The 14,802-nt window shown below is 46.2% G+C and overlaps 6 protein-coding genes across 6 annotated transcripts; 4 read left to right on the plus strand and 2 right to left on the minus strand.

The window, feature by feature from the left end:
- Positions 1 to 3,715: 3,715 nt before the first annotated feature.
- Positions 3,716 to 4,195, plus strand: LACBIDRAFT_238862 (glycoside hydrolase family 24 protein; the record flags this gene model as incomplete). The annotated part of the gene is made up of 1 exon (XM_001886136.1): positions 3,716 to 4,195. A coding segment is annotated over one exon (480 nt), but the record flags the coding sequence as incomplete, so codon positions are not given.
- A 574-nt stretch (positions 4,196 to 4,769) lies between these two features.
- LACBIDRAFT_307566 (NADP-aldehyde dehydrogenase) lies at positions 4,770 to 7,005 on the minus strand (the record flags this gene model as incomplete). Its single annotated transcript, XM_001886208.1, has 11 exons — positions 4,770 to 4,869; positions 4,922 to 4,994; positions 5,045 to 5,083; positions 5,133 to 5,192; positions 5,245 to 5,300; positions 5,350 to 5,424; positions 5,477 to 5,769; positions 5,820 to 6,004; positions 6,060 to 6,265; positions 6,323 to 6,639; positions 6,970 to 7,005. 11 exons carry the CDS (start codon positions 7,003 to 7,005, stop codon positions 4,770 to 4,772), a joined length of 1,440 nt encoding a protein of 479 aa, XP_001886243.1.
- A 397-nt stretch (positions 7,006 to 7,402) lies between these two features.
- On the minus strand, positions 7,403 to 8,995 carry LACBIDRAFT_307567 (uncharacterized protein; the record flags this gene model as incomplete). Its single annotated transcript, XM_001886209.1, has 6 exons — positions 7,403 to 7,865; positions 7,917 to 8,056; positions 8,111 to 8,210; positions 8,257 to 8,513; positions 8,563 to 8,712; positions 8,762 to 8,995. The coding sequence occupies 6 exons, from the start codon at positions 8,993 to 8,995 to the stop codon at positions 7,403 to 7,405; spliced, it is 1,344 nt and encodes a 447-aa protein (XP_001886244.1).
- A 164-nt stretch (positions 8,996 to 9,159) lies between these two features.
- Positions 9,160 to 10,262, plus strand: LACBIDRAFT_331752 (GPI-anchored small secreted protein; the record flags this gene model as incomplete). The annotated part of the gene is made up of 4 exons (XM_001886137.1): positions 9,160 to 9,189; positions 9,303 to 9,304; positions 9,362 to 9,545; positions 9,660 to 10,262. 4 exons carry the CDS (start codon positions 9,160 to 9,162, stop codon positions 10,260 to 10,262), a joined length of 819 nt encoding a protein of 272 aa, XP_001886172.1.
- A 453-nt stretch (positions 10,263 to 10,715) lies between these two features.
- On the plus strand, positions 10,716 to 11,364 carry LACBIDRAFT_331753 (uncharacterized protein; the record flags this gene model as incomplete). The annotated part of the gene is made up of 5 exons (XM_001886138.1): positions 10,716 to 10,719; positions 10,782 to 10,795; positions 10,851 to 11,069; positions 11,121 to 11,213; positions 11,305 to 11,364. The coding sequence occupies 5 exons, from the start codon at positions 10,716 to 10,718 to the stop codon at positions 11,362 to 11,364; spliced, it is 390 nt and encodes a 129-aa protein (XP_001886173.1).
- A 296-nt stretch (positions 11,365 to 11,660) lies between these two features.
- Positions 11,661 to 13,052, plus strand: LACBIDRAFT_331754 (uncharacterized protein; the record flags this gene model as incomplete). Its single annotated transcript, XM_001886139.1, has 6 exons — positions 11,661 to 11,996; positions 12,050 to 12,106; positions 12,165 to 12,501; positions 12,522 to 12,552; positions 12,585 to 12,847; positions 12,907 to 13,052. The coding sequence occupies 6 exons, from the start codon at positions 11,661 to 11,663 to the stop codon at positions 13,050 to 13,052; spliced, it is 1,170 nt and encodes a 389-aa protein (XP_001886174.1).
- Between the last annotated feature and the right edge of the window lie 1,750 nt (positions 13,053 to 14,802).

Here is a 14,802-nt window from a genome sequence, read left to right on the forward strand (position 1 = left end):
GTCGAAGTCCCTGTAAATTATGGTTTAGTTGCAATTGGCAGCGCTCCACAGTGGGAATCTTGCTTGATTTTTTTGGGTGCTACTCTACTAGTATCGGGTGTTTCAACTTCACCTTTCGGAATTCTGTATTATGTACAACGACAGTGCATATTGGATACAGGGGAACGATAAAAATTACAGGACCAGCTCAAGAAAATCAAGTCATCACACTGCTGATCGTTCTCGTTCCGAGCCGTAGGCGCAGAGTAGGGCAATGCAACAGTCGGTCGACGAACCTCTCCGTCAATCATACAGAAACCGGCTGTTGAGCATCCAAGAAAAGCAGACATCCGGGGCAAAGATCCCCGGGGTAGAAGCACTGATGTATCCGCTGCGTAACAACGAATACATTTGCGTTATTACCGGATTTCTACGTTGAGTCGTTAAAACGTTGGATGGTGGAATGTTGAACAACCCAGCGAATACAGGGGGTCCACCGCAAGCTATGCAAAAGGGAGCAATCAGCATAGGTTGGAGAACAATGGAAACACACCTTAAGGCTTGGAGAGGCGGTAACAGCCTTAGTCTTGCATCGTCACAACAGAGCCACAAAGCTCCTTCAACGGATGTGGAGCCTCATCTAGCCTCTAAAGGCCTAAAGTGTCACAAGTACATTTTGGGGCCTACATTGCCTAGCAAGAGTCACCATTCTTAAGAACGAAGCGGAGAACCTGACATGTCGGACAGTTCCACACGAGCTTTCACAGCGCTGCGCGACTGTAAGGGATCGCCATGGAGCATAAATCTATCCGTGGAAATGAGGTATTTGAGGCAAACATCGCTGAGTTGGAGCTGCAGTGAGCTAGGTACGTCAGAGGTCTGTTGTAATGAAATTCACGTGATTGAGCGCCCAAATCTGAACCTTCGTGTCCTAGAACGACCAAGGCCGGCGGAATATGACTATCAGAAGAGGAAATGGCTAACGGAGGGAGAGGGTTAACCGGGGAAGAAACGGGGCGAAAGGACGGGGGAAAGGGGAAAGTGCGGGTAATGACAAAGGTAAACTCACGCTGGGCGCTGTAGTTGGTTACACAAGTCGACGCGAACGACGGAAGTGCTGTATTGACCTTCTCAAAGGCCCAGTTCTACGTCCTTCTACTGTTCTAGGCGGTTCACGATGATTTGGGGAACAGTTGACGCCCCAGTAGACCCAAGCGATAAAGATGAGGATAGAATTTTAGAAAAATTATGATGAGATCGAAAATCATCGCAATAGAGACTGCGGGCCCACCGGCGTAAAAACTGGAGGTGTCATATGACGCTGACAGAGAATGTAGAGGGACTGAAATGCAGAGGAACTTGGATGGAGAGCAACCTGAGTGGAATCTCGGAGAAATTTGGCTTGTGACTGGTTTCTCCGTGGGGTTCCACAGTTCCCTTAAGTTATCCACCCGCAGACCGTTTCAATACAAACAGAACAAGGTCAAGCTCAAGCGTGATGAGGAAGTTGTGAGGAAGGTATAATGTGTCACACAGTCAATGTGACCGTGTGACATTAAAACTTCTTCTCCAACACCTCAACACCCTTGCTCAACAGCGTCCTTGCACGTAACTCTAGGATTTGTAGAGACAAGCAAATGCCGCGTAACAAGCAATGTAAGTGACAAAACAGATGCTAGCCTTCCCAATAAGCTGATAATGACTTCCTTTCAGATGCCACATCTTAGCGACGATGTGCAGTCACGGCTACTTACATCACGGAATCATTGTATCAATGATGATACGCAGTTACGATAAGGTGTGTCATTGGTCTCCACTTTCGTCGAAAATATAGCTGAACTTGTTGAACGAAGGAAGGATTCACGAGGATTCAAAGACTCGCATCGTTTGAGGAATCGTTCGAATTTGATTAATTCGGGACGCCCGCAAAGAGCCGGCATACTTTGCGTCCAGGTGAGTTGGACGGTCAGTATTTCGAACTTGAAACTTGGTTTTGACTTATAGAATAGGATAGCCATACATTGATTTCGATGTGATGAACGATTTGGGGAATGGACGTAGAAGGGCCCATAACGACAAAGGTGAGCTTGAAAGATGCGATCAGTCTTTCAAATTTTAACCTGGGTTTGACATCTGACACAAGCCATAGAGCATCGTCGACCTTCGCGTTAGCCTGAGTTTTTGTTGAGTTCACTCCAACGATTCGCGGTTCCGAAGAAATTCGCATTGCTCTGGTTTGCAGAGTGGGCATCCAACTGTTTATAACATACGCAAAGGGGGCAGCGTCTATATAAGCACTCAAAAATTGAGTTTGACGGTTCCGATCAGTTTTCTCCAAGGTGAATTTGACGTCTGACTTCAGTTATAGATGGTTGGTTTCACATACCTCCGCAGCGATGACTGGTGTGCCAGTTCGTAAGATAAAAGGGCGTGCACCCTGAGGCCTCGCATATCTTAAACAAAACTCGGTTCACCCTCACTGTCCCTTCCGTTTTTGAAATACCCACCCTCTTTTTATTACTCATCTCTCAGAAAATGAAATCGCTCGCTATCATTCTTTTAGCCGTGGCTCTGGTCAAATGCGCGCCGACGGTCATCACTCCCCCAGGATGCCTTTTTGGTATGCTTCATCGTTACCCCCGCTGAGCACTCCTCTAACCTATTCTTGCTTAGGGAAATGTGGGTTCGTCAATAGCTCTCTGATTAAAGACTCCCGTCACATCCGTCCTCTCGTACCGTCCGCTATCTTCACACCGAGAATCAAGAGACAAGATGATGATTTTGACTTTGCAGGTAAAGCTCACGGTCTTGCTGATAACCTTCGTACTTATCGTTTCTTCAATGCAGCTGACGACTCCGCAGATTCATCGGGCATCAGCTGGGACGGCTCTAGTGATTTTGTCGACACAACTATACATGACACCATCGATACCCCCGATTCATCTGACACCACTACAGGCGATGACGGCTTTGCAGCTGCTGATGACACCTCTGACGCCCCCGACGATGACGGCCACGACGTCGCTGATGACTCACTCGACACTACCGACGATTCCTTCGACACCGATGGTGGCCCCGTTGACAACACCTCAGCTGGTGCAATCGGAAATGGATTCCCCGATTCATTTGACACCATCGCCGACGATTCACCAGATCCCAGTGATGACGTCGCAGACTCCGCAGACCCCAGTGGCGGAGCGGACCTTATCGACGACAACGTGGACGGCTTGAACGATGTGGACGGTGCTGATGATGGTGACAACCTGGATCCCGATGACGGTGCTGGGATCGGTTCGAACGGGGCTGACGATGGTGCCAGTTTCATTGACGATTTGGGTAAGAACCCGATATCTCGTCTACACAATCACGCTGATCGTAAACTGTAGATGCTCCTGACGGGACTGACGGCGTTGATACGGCCGATGGAACCGATGGCACTGGAACTGATATCACGGACCCCGATGGTACTGATGGTACTGATCCAGCAGCCTCATTCTCTAACGAAGACCCAGCTGACGCCGACGGGAGTTCCACCACACCAGCTGGTCCCAGTTCCACCCCTGACGCTGACCACGCCGATGGTTATGATTCCAGCTCCACCACCCTCCCAGCAGCCACTCAAACTCCCGTAGCGCAAAGTTCTCCTCCCCCCAAAGGTTCTTCATCGCAATCTACTTTGCCTCAGAACCTCCCTCTTGGATCCAACACCCCCACCCGCTGTGCCTCCTCCTCAGGCATCTCCTCCGCCACCGTAAACTTGATCAAGGGTTCCGAAAGCCTCGTCCCTATTCCTTCCCCAGACCCCATCGGGCTCCTCACAGTCGGCTATGGCCACAAATGCCTCAAGCCCCAGTGCTCCGAAGTCACCTTCCCCTTTCCCTTATCCTCTAGCACCGCTTCTCAACTCTTCGCGCAGGACATGACTCAGTATATCAACTGCTTGCATCGTTCCATTAGCAAGTCTGTTGTGCTCAACGATAACCAGTTTGGGGCCCTTGTCTCATGGACGTATAATGCGGGATGTGAGGGGATGGGAACCTCAACTTTAGTCAAGCGATTGAATAATGGAGAGGATCCAAATACTGTTGTTGCGCAGGAGCTCCCTAAGTGGAACATTGCTAAGAAGAAGATTTCGAAAGGGTTGGTCAATAGAAGAAATCGAGAGATCAGCTTCTTCCAAACCCCGTCGAATGTTGTTGCTCACCCACTTTGTTGATTGTTTCTATTTTGAAATCCTTTCTACCAGTTGTGACGTCTACGTCAGTAGACTCGAAACTATTATGCATTATTCTCCGACCTTTCAGCTAATCCTGTCTAATTCATTGGCTTGTGATTCAAGGAAGGTATATAGTTAATAATTCCAGTGGTTTTGAGATATTTCCCATGGGGCCGAAGAGACACCCCAAGATCAACGTCGATGACATTTGGTAATCTGAGTCAGGCAAGTCACTTCTGAGTCCCTATATGAGAGCCGTCGCTTTTACAGATGCTCTGCAAACTAGCCAACCCCCAGGCGGAAAATTCAAACGCTTGAACGGAAATCCGTGTTGTGGCTATTTCAATTTGTCATTTCACGGATAGATCTATTTTTGGGAGCTATTACCCCTTGATATTGAATGACCGAGTGTTGATTCAACTCATTTCAAATATTGTCGCAAAGGTGTTTGCACTACTTGAACAAGGACTGAACAATGTAAACTCCTAGTTCAGTTCACGGTCTGTTGGTCAATTTACAAGTTGTATGATACAGATGGGTCGCACGACGCAGGACGTTACTTTACCACACCAAGTCACTCGGCGGGAATAGGAACCTTCACAGCTATCGTGGTGTAGAAATCTAGCGACTCGGCAGTATACGGGGGGTATCGCCTTGCAAAGAAAGACTCCGCGCTGTTATAAGTAATTTTGAGCAGAAAAAGGTTAGGAAGTTTGAAAAACTGACTCTTTCGGAATGTCAACGACACCCTTCTTATAGGAGAAATCTTCAAACCCATGGATCATGGACTGTCGACCGTCTAGAATACCATGGTCAGGGAAAAAAAATTGTTATGAGAAAAAGGCCTACATCCAGACTCCCCTACTCCTCCGAATGGTAATGCAGTTACTGCATAAAAGATAAGGTTTGCGCATTCATGTAGGGTTCCTTGACTTACCTGATACTTGCTGGAATGTGTCGTTAAAAGTCACGCCGCCGGAAGTCGTCTTGTTGATCACTGAGAAATTTCAGGATGAGATACGCTATCAAAAGACTAAATTCGCATTGACCTTCTTGCTTAATCTCCTCGTTGTCTGTGAATACATATAGCGCAAGAGGATGATCCCTTTCAAATAGGTTTAAGCACAGGTTCAACCGTGAAATATGGAATGAACCTGGAGTTGATAAATTCTATGGCTTCGGAGATGCTCTCGACCGAAATTATGGGGAGAATGGGCCCAAATAATTCCCTTTCGTCATGTAGTATTAGACTGAGGAGATAAAATAAGCACGAGTACTCACTCCTCCAATAACGAATCACAATCTTTCACATCTATGACCACAGTCGGTTCCATAGCATGCTTTCCAGTGCCATTCGCCCCTTCAGACCGTCCGCCTATCACTACGGTGCCCTTCGTTCGATTGAGCAGAGATTTAAGTCTCTCGGCGTGCGCCTCAGAAATCAGACGGCCATAGGTCGAAGCCGGATCCAGGGCTCCTTGCGGAAAGAGGGCACAAATTTGTCGCTTGAAGGCCTCCACAAGCGCAGGAACGGCCGAGGAGACGGTAAGTACGTAGTCAGGAGCGACACACGTCTATTTCATATGTCAGCCGGTCATCAATCGTTTGGAGGATCCAGCATCACCTGTCCGGAATTATTAACTTTCCCCCACATGATCCGCTTCGCAGCAAGAGCAATATTGGTGGCTGGATCAATGATGACGGGGGATTTCCCGCCGAGTTCAAGTGTGAGGGGAGTAAGGTGTTTCGCTGCAGCAGCAGCAATGATGCGAGCCACTCGGCCATTTCCTGTGTAACAAATATGATCCCCTATAAGATAATCAGACTGAAAGCAAACATAATGAAAAGTAAGGAGACGAGTCACATTTGAGTTCCAGGACTTTGGTCATTTCAGGGATAGCCCCTTGAATGACGCTGTAAGCTGCTGGATCGAGGTACTTCGGAAGTAGCTCGGCGAAAAGGGTGGAGAAATGTGGGGAGAGTTCAGACGGCTTCACTGCAGCGCAGCAGCCTGCAGCTATCGCGCTGGAAAGCGACTGAATACTGAGAATGACGGGATAATTCCAAGGCCTGCCAGTGTGCATAAAGGTTAGGAAATGAGGAGCGAACACCTTCGGATTGACGCACACAATGATGAGAACGACGCCTTTGGGGGAATGATGATACCTCGCCTTCCAACTCTTCTGGTAATCTGGAACTTCAACTTCGTGGTCTTTCGTCCACTCGCTCAATTTTTCCGCGTTGAGTAAGCAATGTTGAATTGAGCCGCCAACCTCTATAAGGTATACCTCTTGTTTGGGCCGCCCGAGATCTACACTCAACGCTTCAGCGAAAAGTTCGACATTGTCTTGGAGTAAACGAGCGAGCTGGAGGAGTTGCTGACGACGCCAAGAGATGGGCTTCGTCACGCCACTACGAAACGTCGTCCGTAATGTGCTGTGAATCTGTGGACGGGGGTGTTTATGGCGGTCCGTTTGGGTAAGTATTCCCAGAGTTCATATGTCGGCGCGGAAAAATGTATGTTGTGCGCACAACTATTTGTAGTGTTGCGCGAAAATACAGTCACTGCGCAGAATCATTAGTATACTTGCGCAGAATTAAGTTCAGTGCGCGCAAATGTTGATTGTGCACGGAAAAGTTGATATGTGTGCGCAAAAATACATTTGGTTGCGCAGAAACTTTTACTACATGCGCGGAAACTTATTGACAGATTTATGAGGTGCCCAGAAATATTATCAGTGCTGCAAAAATTATTATTTGTGCGCGGAAATTACTGGTTCCCTTGCGCGGATTCTTTGGTTTCCTACCATTTTAGGAATGCCGTGGTGCTGTGGTTGGGTAATTGATCCTGTAAGCGGAGTTTAAAATGTAACAATATCGCTTTATGAATATTATCTTCGCCAATCTGAGTCTAAAATATTACAATATCTTTTTATGAATATTACCTTCACCAATCTTATCTTATAATATCTTATCTGCGTCACTGATCTGAGGATAAAAGGTCAAAACAAAAAACATTTATTGCCTCACACATGTGAGGTGTAAAGATAAGTCCTGATTTAAGCATAGTGAGACATAGAGGTAAGCATAGTGAGTTATAGAGTCAGGTAAGCAGATAGTCCAAAGTGATCAAAGTATGACAAGGAGTGGAAAAGGTAAGACATTCAGGAGCTGGTTGAACAACATGGTATGGGTGGTACCATCGCACTAAGATACCTCCATCTTATCCTCAGTTTTCTCGACCTTCTGTATCCAAGCTCCCCTTTCCAAACCATTGGTTGGGCTTTCTCCCTGGCACCATCGAAAGCCCTCAGGAAGTGTGTAAGTCGCACTCCATGGGCAGTCTTCGCACTTGAGAATGCTTGGTTGCTGTCTCGTAGACTTGGGAGATGTTTTGAAGCCACTACATTCTGGGCACTGGATCGAAGCTGGAGTATCGTTGCCCATTGGGCGAGCACCTGGGTGTGTCCATCGAAATGTGGTAATGGCGTTTGGTTGGAATAAAACAACGTCGGTATGAGCCCCAAGGGCTTGTTGCTCTCGAAGGACATTGATTAGGCCAATCCGATCATGAACATAGTTCTGCAGAGCCAAGTCCATCACAAATTTATGGGTGGATGACGGCTGGAAGTTAGGTTGCGAAAAACAGAGAATTTTGTCGAAGAGGTCTCTGAGAAATAAATGTCAAAATTCATCTTTCATATCATGGATAAAAACATACTTAGCAGCTATGCCTTTTACAGCATCCCTGGAGTCAGGCCGACTTGATAGGGCCCCGCAAGACAGCAAATTCAGAATATTTTTCCTTTTCTCCCTTTTTAACAGATTACAGAAACGCTCTGGAAAAAGAACCGCCCACAGCTGCAATGGAACATAATAGATTAGAATAGTGGCCAAGAAACAAGATATACTGACCTGATCAACAGGTGCTGCACTTTTATTGTTTGGGGCTGTGTGCAGGTCCCCTGATTCTGGAACAGAGTGTGTCGTAATAACAACCAAGAACCGAGTCCACCTGATTGAAATATTAGCTTCAGAGAAACAATGTTGAAGTCACATACTCCTTGAAGTCACCATCTTCAAACTCTTGAAGCATGTTTTCCAACTGGGAGTTGAAATGCTTTCTTGGCTTGTTGAAGTTGAACGTCAAATTTACGAGTACCAGATTGCCGTGAAGATAAGGGGCTAAATGGTGGTAGGTGAGAATGGATGGTGAGTCTGTCATCCCCTCAAGGTGAATTGAGATGATAGCCAAGGGAGTTGTGTTCATCTTTGGCCAGTTTTCTCTACCTGCACCACGGGATCGGAATTTCCATGGCTAAGCCCAAATAAATATTAGTGAGAAGGAAATTAAATCAAAAACATACATAGGAGACCAATTTTCCGGCTCTTTTGAAGCAGGGAGGACATACAAAACCATCCTTCGTTCCAAAATCAATGCATACAGAGCAGATGCCAATGATTTTGCAGGTTGTGCACACAGCTAAATCACCACCATCTCGACATCCGCTGCACCACTGAATAATTTCCTCAGTGAGATAAATAGAAGCAAATATCACAACTCACAATCACGGGGGGTAACCGATCACCAGAGGTTGTGAAGAGTAAATTTTCATTGCTGGAGAAATTTTGAGTCTTATGCCCACTGGAGTCCTCAGCGATCATTGAAGCTTCCTCAAGAAGAGAAATTCGGGGAGCAGGGGCGCCACAGGCATGTTTTTTCGGTGCATAGTTGACTGCTTTGCTGGGTTTCGGTGCATAGTTGACTCCTTTGCTGGGTCGGAGGTTACGAGTAGACATAGAAGTGATGCAGGATTTCGATGAAAACAGGTTTGTTATATATCAAAGTCATTACATAGCCTTATATCACAAGAACATAGTGATTACATTGCCTTGTATCAAGAACACAGCCATCGTGATATAGCCTTCCATACATAGCCATTTTCAAACATCTATCTTTGTTGATGTTGCTGTGCATCATTGTCGTCACAGCTGTGCGTCATCATCAACACAGCCATGCATTGTCAACATCACAGCTTGACTTCCAAAGGTCCCAGGATGCGAGAAGCATGTCCATTTAACTGGTATACCTATTATTATACTGTAGCTGTGTGTAGGGTACCAACGGCCTCGGCAGCATTACATCCTGAATTGATGTACCTTTAGCAACCAGGCTCATGTTACACGTTACGAGCCCAAAATAAGCAACCATTCATCCTGGCTGAGCACTCACAGAGCACTCAGGCTGAACACTCACAGAGCGCTCAGGCTGAACAACCATGGCATTACCAACCGGGCCTCTGTTACACGTTACATCATGGAAATAGTTGGTACCATACACACAGCTACAGTACATACAGAAAAACTAAAGGGGGGGCAGCATCGTCATCGTCGCCGTAGAACCTACCCCTCGTCAAACACCCATTGGGCCGGCCACCACCTGCATACGAGGCGGTAACCGTAGACACACATCACATACGAATGCGTGTCCTGTGGGGTCGATGTGTGGGCATTCGTCGTCTTCGTCGCCGTCCCCACATCCCACAAAGAGGGGGGGCCAGCGTCGTCGTCGTTGCGCCCACATCTGGCATGTATCATCCTCGTCACCATCCAGCTGTGCCCACATCCCTCAAAGAGGGGAGGGGCATTCGTCATCTTCGTCGCCGTCCCCACATCCCTCAAAGAGGGGGAGGGGCCAGCGTCGTCGTCGTTGTTGCAGCCACATCCGGCATGGATCGTCCTCGTCGCCGTCCAGCCGTTTCGTCGTCTTCGTCGCCGTCCCTACATCCCTCACAGCAACGTTGTCGCCGTCGTCAGCAAACACCGTCGCCGTCGTCAGCAAACACCGTCGCCGTCGTCAGCAACATTGTCGCCGTCGTCAGCAACGTTGTCGCCGTCGTCGGCAAACACCGTCACCGTCATCAGCAATGTTGTCGTCGCCGTCGCCACGAACGTTGTCACCACATCCACGTTGTTGTTGGCAAGACATTGGGGGAGGCGGAGTGGCGGGCAGAAGATGTTGAGAGGGGAAGCCGTGGTTGTCGTCCTTTCATTCGCGTGGTGCTGATAGGAATGGGAAACCGTGGTCGTCGTCCTCATTCGCGTGGTGCTGATGTGACAGATATCCCCCACACTCGAGAACCCCCGAAGAACACCCATTGGGCCGGCCACCACCTGCATACGAGGCGGCAACCGTAGACACGCATCGCATACGGATGCATGTCTTGTGGGGTCAACGTTGGGGGAGGTGGTGTGGGGGAAAGAATGATGGTTGAACGTGGAAGAAAGAAACACGAATCAAAATATCAACACGTATTTGCTTGTTTGGCTAACCTTTGTTTATCCAAACAGAGTCAATAAACAAAGATTTGTTTCGTGAATACTTAATACTATTGCCTCGCAATAACAACAGTGCGAATTGTTAAACCAATTCTAACTGATAGATAACATATTATAGACTACTCAACAAAAAAAACTAACTGAAACGACTTCAGGAACATATCTTAATAAGTCTGTCAACATGAGTGAACAGCGAAAAAAAGAATTGGTTAACCAAAATAACCTAACTCTACCAGCCCTTATATAGGAAAGTCTCCAAATGTAGGTGATCATTTCATTATAACTTGTTGAATGATTTGCTTATTTACCACTTCAGGACCTTGCATTTTTGGGAGAATTACAACATGGTGTCTATGACGATGAATGTGAGGGTCTTACAGAGGAAGAGATCAATGCATTTTACGGCTTTGCGGAGGATGGAGAATCACTAGATCTTGATGGAACATCTGATCAGGGATCGGAGGACTCGGAGGACTCAGAGGACTCGTATGAGTATGACAATGAGGAGCACAATGAACCAGGATCTGTGGACAATGTAATTAATCTGAATTTTATGACTTATTGACGTAAACTGACTGTTCATTAGATGCACAATGAACAAGGGTCTGAAGATGACATGGATTTGGATTCGGACCATGACTCCGACACAAAGGTTTCCGATCATGACTTCGACACAAAGGTGTGCTTTTCATGAAATTATAGACATGATCCATGATCTGACTTAGCATTGCAGGGAATTGATGCTAATATCCGACATGAGGCCATTCCAGTTCCCTTGGGATCTTGTCCATTCGATCAAGAAGGGCTGGACTTGTTTGAAAGCGGATTGAATTTATTAAAAGAGAGTGGTGAGCTTCCTGCCGGCTATGGAGTGACTCTAGATGAATTAGACGGAAATGAATTTGATGAAGAGGAGACAATTCAAGTCGGTATTAACAAAAATGGCCATCTCATGGCACTTCCACACCAAATTTGGAAACCTCGAACAGAATTATGGGTGCAAGGACTGTTTGTCATGACTAGTATTTTATCAGTGTCGAATTAATTTTTTATTTATCATGGTATTTAGTATATACATGTGGAACTTCATCGAGTATCAGAATCATCCCCTACCGTTTCCTTCGCCATGGCTCGCCGTTCATCGGGGAAGAGAAAGGCTAGCACACCTCCTTCAGCACGTTCCGCATCCCTTTCTGCTGATGAGAGCGACACTGTCTCCGATAACACCAAACCGGTGGCCAAAAGGCTTCGACTGACCTCTCCGGCACGTGTGAAGCAGGCAGCTTTGGCCAAGGTGGCAAGTTCCTCCAAGTCTGGTTCCTCGTCAAAGGGATTGGCTGGGTTTGCTGCCTTGATCAACAGTTCAAGCCTCTCTGCTGCCCGCAAGGAGACGAATCAGGGTCTTCGGTCAGGCTCCTCGAAATCGTCTCGTGGTCCATCGAAAGCTGCAGCAGGCAAAGTGGTATAATTTGTCTGTTCATGTAATGCTAAACACTGATCTTACCCATTATTTAGGATGATACGATCTTTTCTGTAGGAACGATTGTTTTCCTTATTGTTGGTGTTATGGCGGTATGTGTTTTGTTTTTTATCACTCATATTTTTATTCTGATATATTCCGATTATGTAGAATAAGGCAGCAAAACTTGACGATGCCACATCTTTTCTTCCAGCCTATGCTCTGCAATCTGATGTCGACATCTCTTCAGTCGCTCTGACTGGAATGAAGCAATCGGGCCTGTGTGTAACGAAGAGTTCTGGCTTCGATTTTCACCCAGATGACTCCTATCCAATTCTCGACACCAAGCTTCAGGCCCTTTTCCCTAAGCTATTCACATGGCTCTGGAAAGCGGAACCTGATGACGCTACTACTTCTTCCTGGCTAATCTGCATGAAACCTCCTCGTAGGAACCTCGCTGTATATTCTGATGACCGATTGCCCACTGGTATGGACATTATTGACGCTTGTAAGCTTGCAAATACCAAGGTTGGTGTCTCCCACCGGACACTCTTTCTGGGTGAGCTTCATTTCATCATATTTTTTGAGTAGCATGGATGCTAATTTTCTACCTATGCTAGTAACTCGTTATCCTGTTCCTGCAGCAACACTCCTTGAGTGGAAACCACGAATTTCATTGGCCCAGGACCCTGTCGTTAACAAAGACTCAGATGTCGATGACACTGATAATGACACCCCCAGCCCTACACTCAGCGCCATCCCCTTACCCTGCACCCAACGATCTTTGCGACCTCGCCATGTCAGGAGTGAAGATGAGGTAGAACAGGATATAATCAGCATCTCAAGCATGTCCGGTACGAAATTCAATTTCAGTGTTTAAATTCACAATTTAACTGTACATTTGTTGTTATAGATGGTGAATCGTCAGCCCCAGCACCTAAGATCCCTATTCCTGTCACCAAGGCCCCCACCATTTCATCCATCGAGGTGATGCAGGATTTCTTTCACTCGTCCTTCAATTTTGACAATGAGGAGAATCCTTGGGTCCCTAGAGCGTAGATACCACACCATAGTCACCATTTCCATTGAGGCGAGCATGACCTACATTCATTTTTAATCACATCGTAATTCCAACTATGCTACATTCTTTTTCCACCCAATATAATGTTCATCCAATATCGTGGTGGCCCCAATAAATTGAGACAATAATATATTGTTACATTTTAAACTCCGCCTACAGTGCCGAGGCTGCCAACAATACATCAATTACCTAATCACGGCACCACGGCATACTTAAAAAGGTAGGAAGCCAAAAAATCCGCACAAGGGTCTCAGTAATTTCCGCGCACGAATAATATTTTTTGCGGCACTTGATAATATTTCTGGGCACCTCATAAATCCGTCAATAAGTTTCCGTGCATGTAGTAAAAGTTTATGCGCAATCAAATGTATTTTTGCGCACACATGTCAACTTTTCTGTGCACAACTAACATTTCTGCGCACTGAATTTATTTCTGCGCAAGTACATAAATATTTTCGCAACACTACAAATGGTGACTTGAATTCTGCGCAACATTACAAAAAAAATTGCGCACAACATAGACTTTTGCGCGCCAACATGTACATTAAGGGAATACTTACCCAAACGGACCGCCATACTTAATATCATTCTACGGCTTTCCGTTCTCCCTCCGTGATCTTTTCTTCCCCCTCATTGACATCATTATACTAATGTCAATCTTCTTACGAAGCGTCACGAATACTCGCGCTCCGCTAATCCCGATCATATGGCAGTTGTTCTGCACATTTAATCCCCGCACGCAACTTTCCGAGCGCGCACGCAACTTTCGACCAGCGCGCAACTTTTGGATGCTAAATTCGGTTGTTTGGTCTAGCATTTCTCATGCAACGTCACCCAAGCAATCCTCAACATTGTCCCGAAGTCTCTCATCGTCGTTGAACACGGCGAGCTCACATAGTGTACATCTATTTATTGCCTAAATCTTCTTTTCTCTGTTCCAACTTCAAAATATTATGTAGAGTATAATTGCAGAATCTATTGTATCAAATAATTTGCATTGAAACTAAGGTACAAGCTCATTGTGCTTGACAGCAAGCGGCATATGTTCGTCAACGTGTGACAGCGTAGAAGGTTTGACGTTGCGTGAGAATAAATTCCATCATCAGGATCGGAATTATCCGAAAATTATCGGCTTGATCATTGCCAACTACCAAATCCGGTACTGGTTCTCACCATATCCCTCGAGCCACTGTTACTCTCAAGTATTTTGTTATTTATACTGTAATTTAGTGTGTCATGTATGTTATTTGATAGAAAGGTAGTATCATAGTATAGCAATGAGAATATAGGGGGCACTTTACATGGAGGATGGTGCATGGAGGAGACATACTACTCATCAGTTACATCACCAGTCTTGCCAATAACCTTCATTACTATGTATAACAACTGATTCACATGCTACAGGATACCCTTTGGTCCAAGCAGATGGCCTGGGGATGACTATAAGAATTAATATGAAGGAGATGAATAGAAATCAGTGAAAAGTGCGAAATTGGCATACTGTGACCTGGTCATTTTAGATAAAAATTATATGAAGTGGTAGAAGGTAGGGCTGGGGTAGCTAGAGGGTGGTTTAAAAGGAATTACATGTAAGAGTTGATGCCTTTACATAGTCGGAAGTTGCGCCGTGCGGTCGAATTTAGCATCCAAAAGTTGCGCGCTGGTCGAAAGTTGCGTGCGCGCTCGGAAAGTTGCGTGCGGGGATTAAATGTGCAGAACAACTGCCAT

This window comes from Laccaria bicolor, genomic scaffold (genome assembly GCF_000143565.1).
Source record: "Laccaria bicolor S238N-H82 LACBIscaffold_36 genomic scaffold, whole genome shotgun sequence".
NCBI lineage: Eukaryota > Fungi > Basidiomycota > Agaricomycetes > Agaricales > Hydnangiaceae > Laccaria > Laccaria bicolor.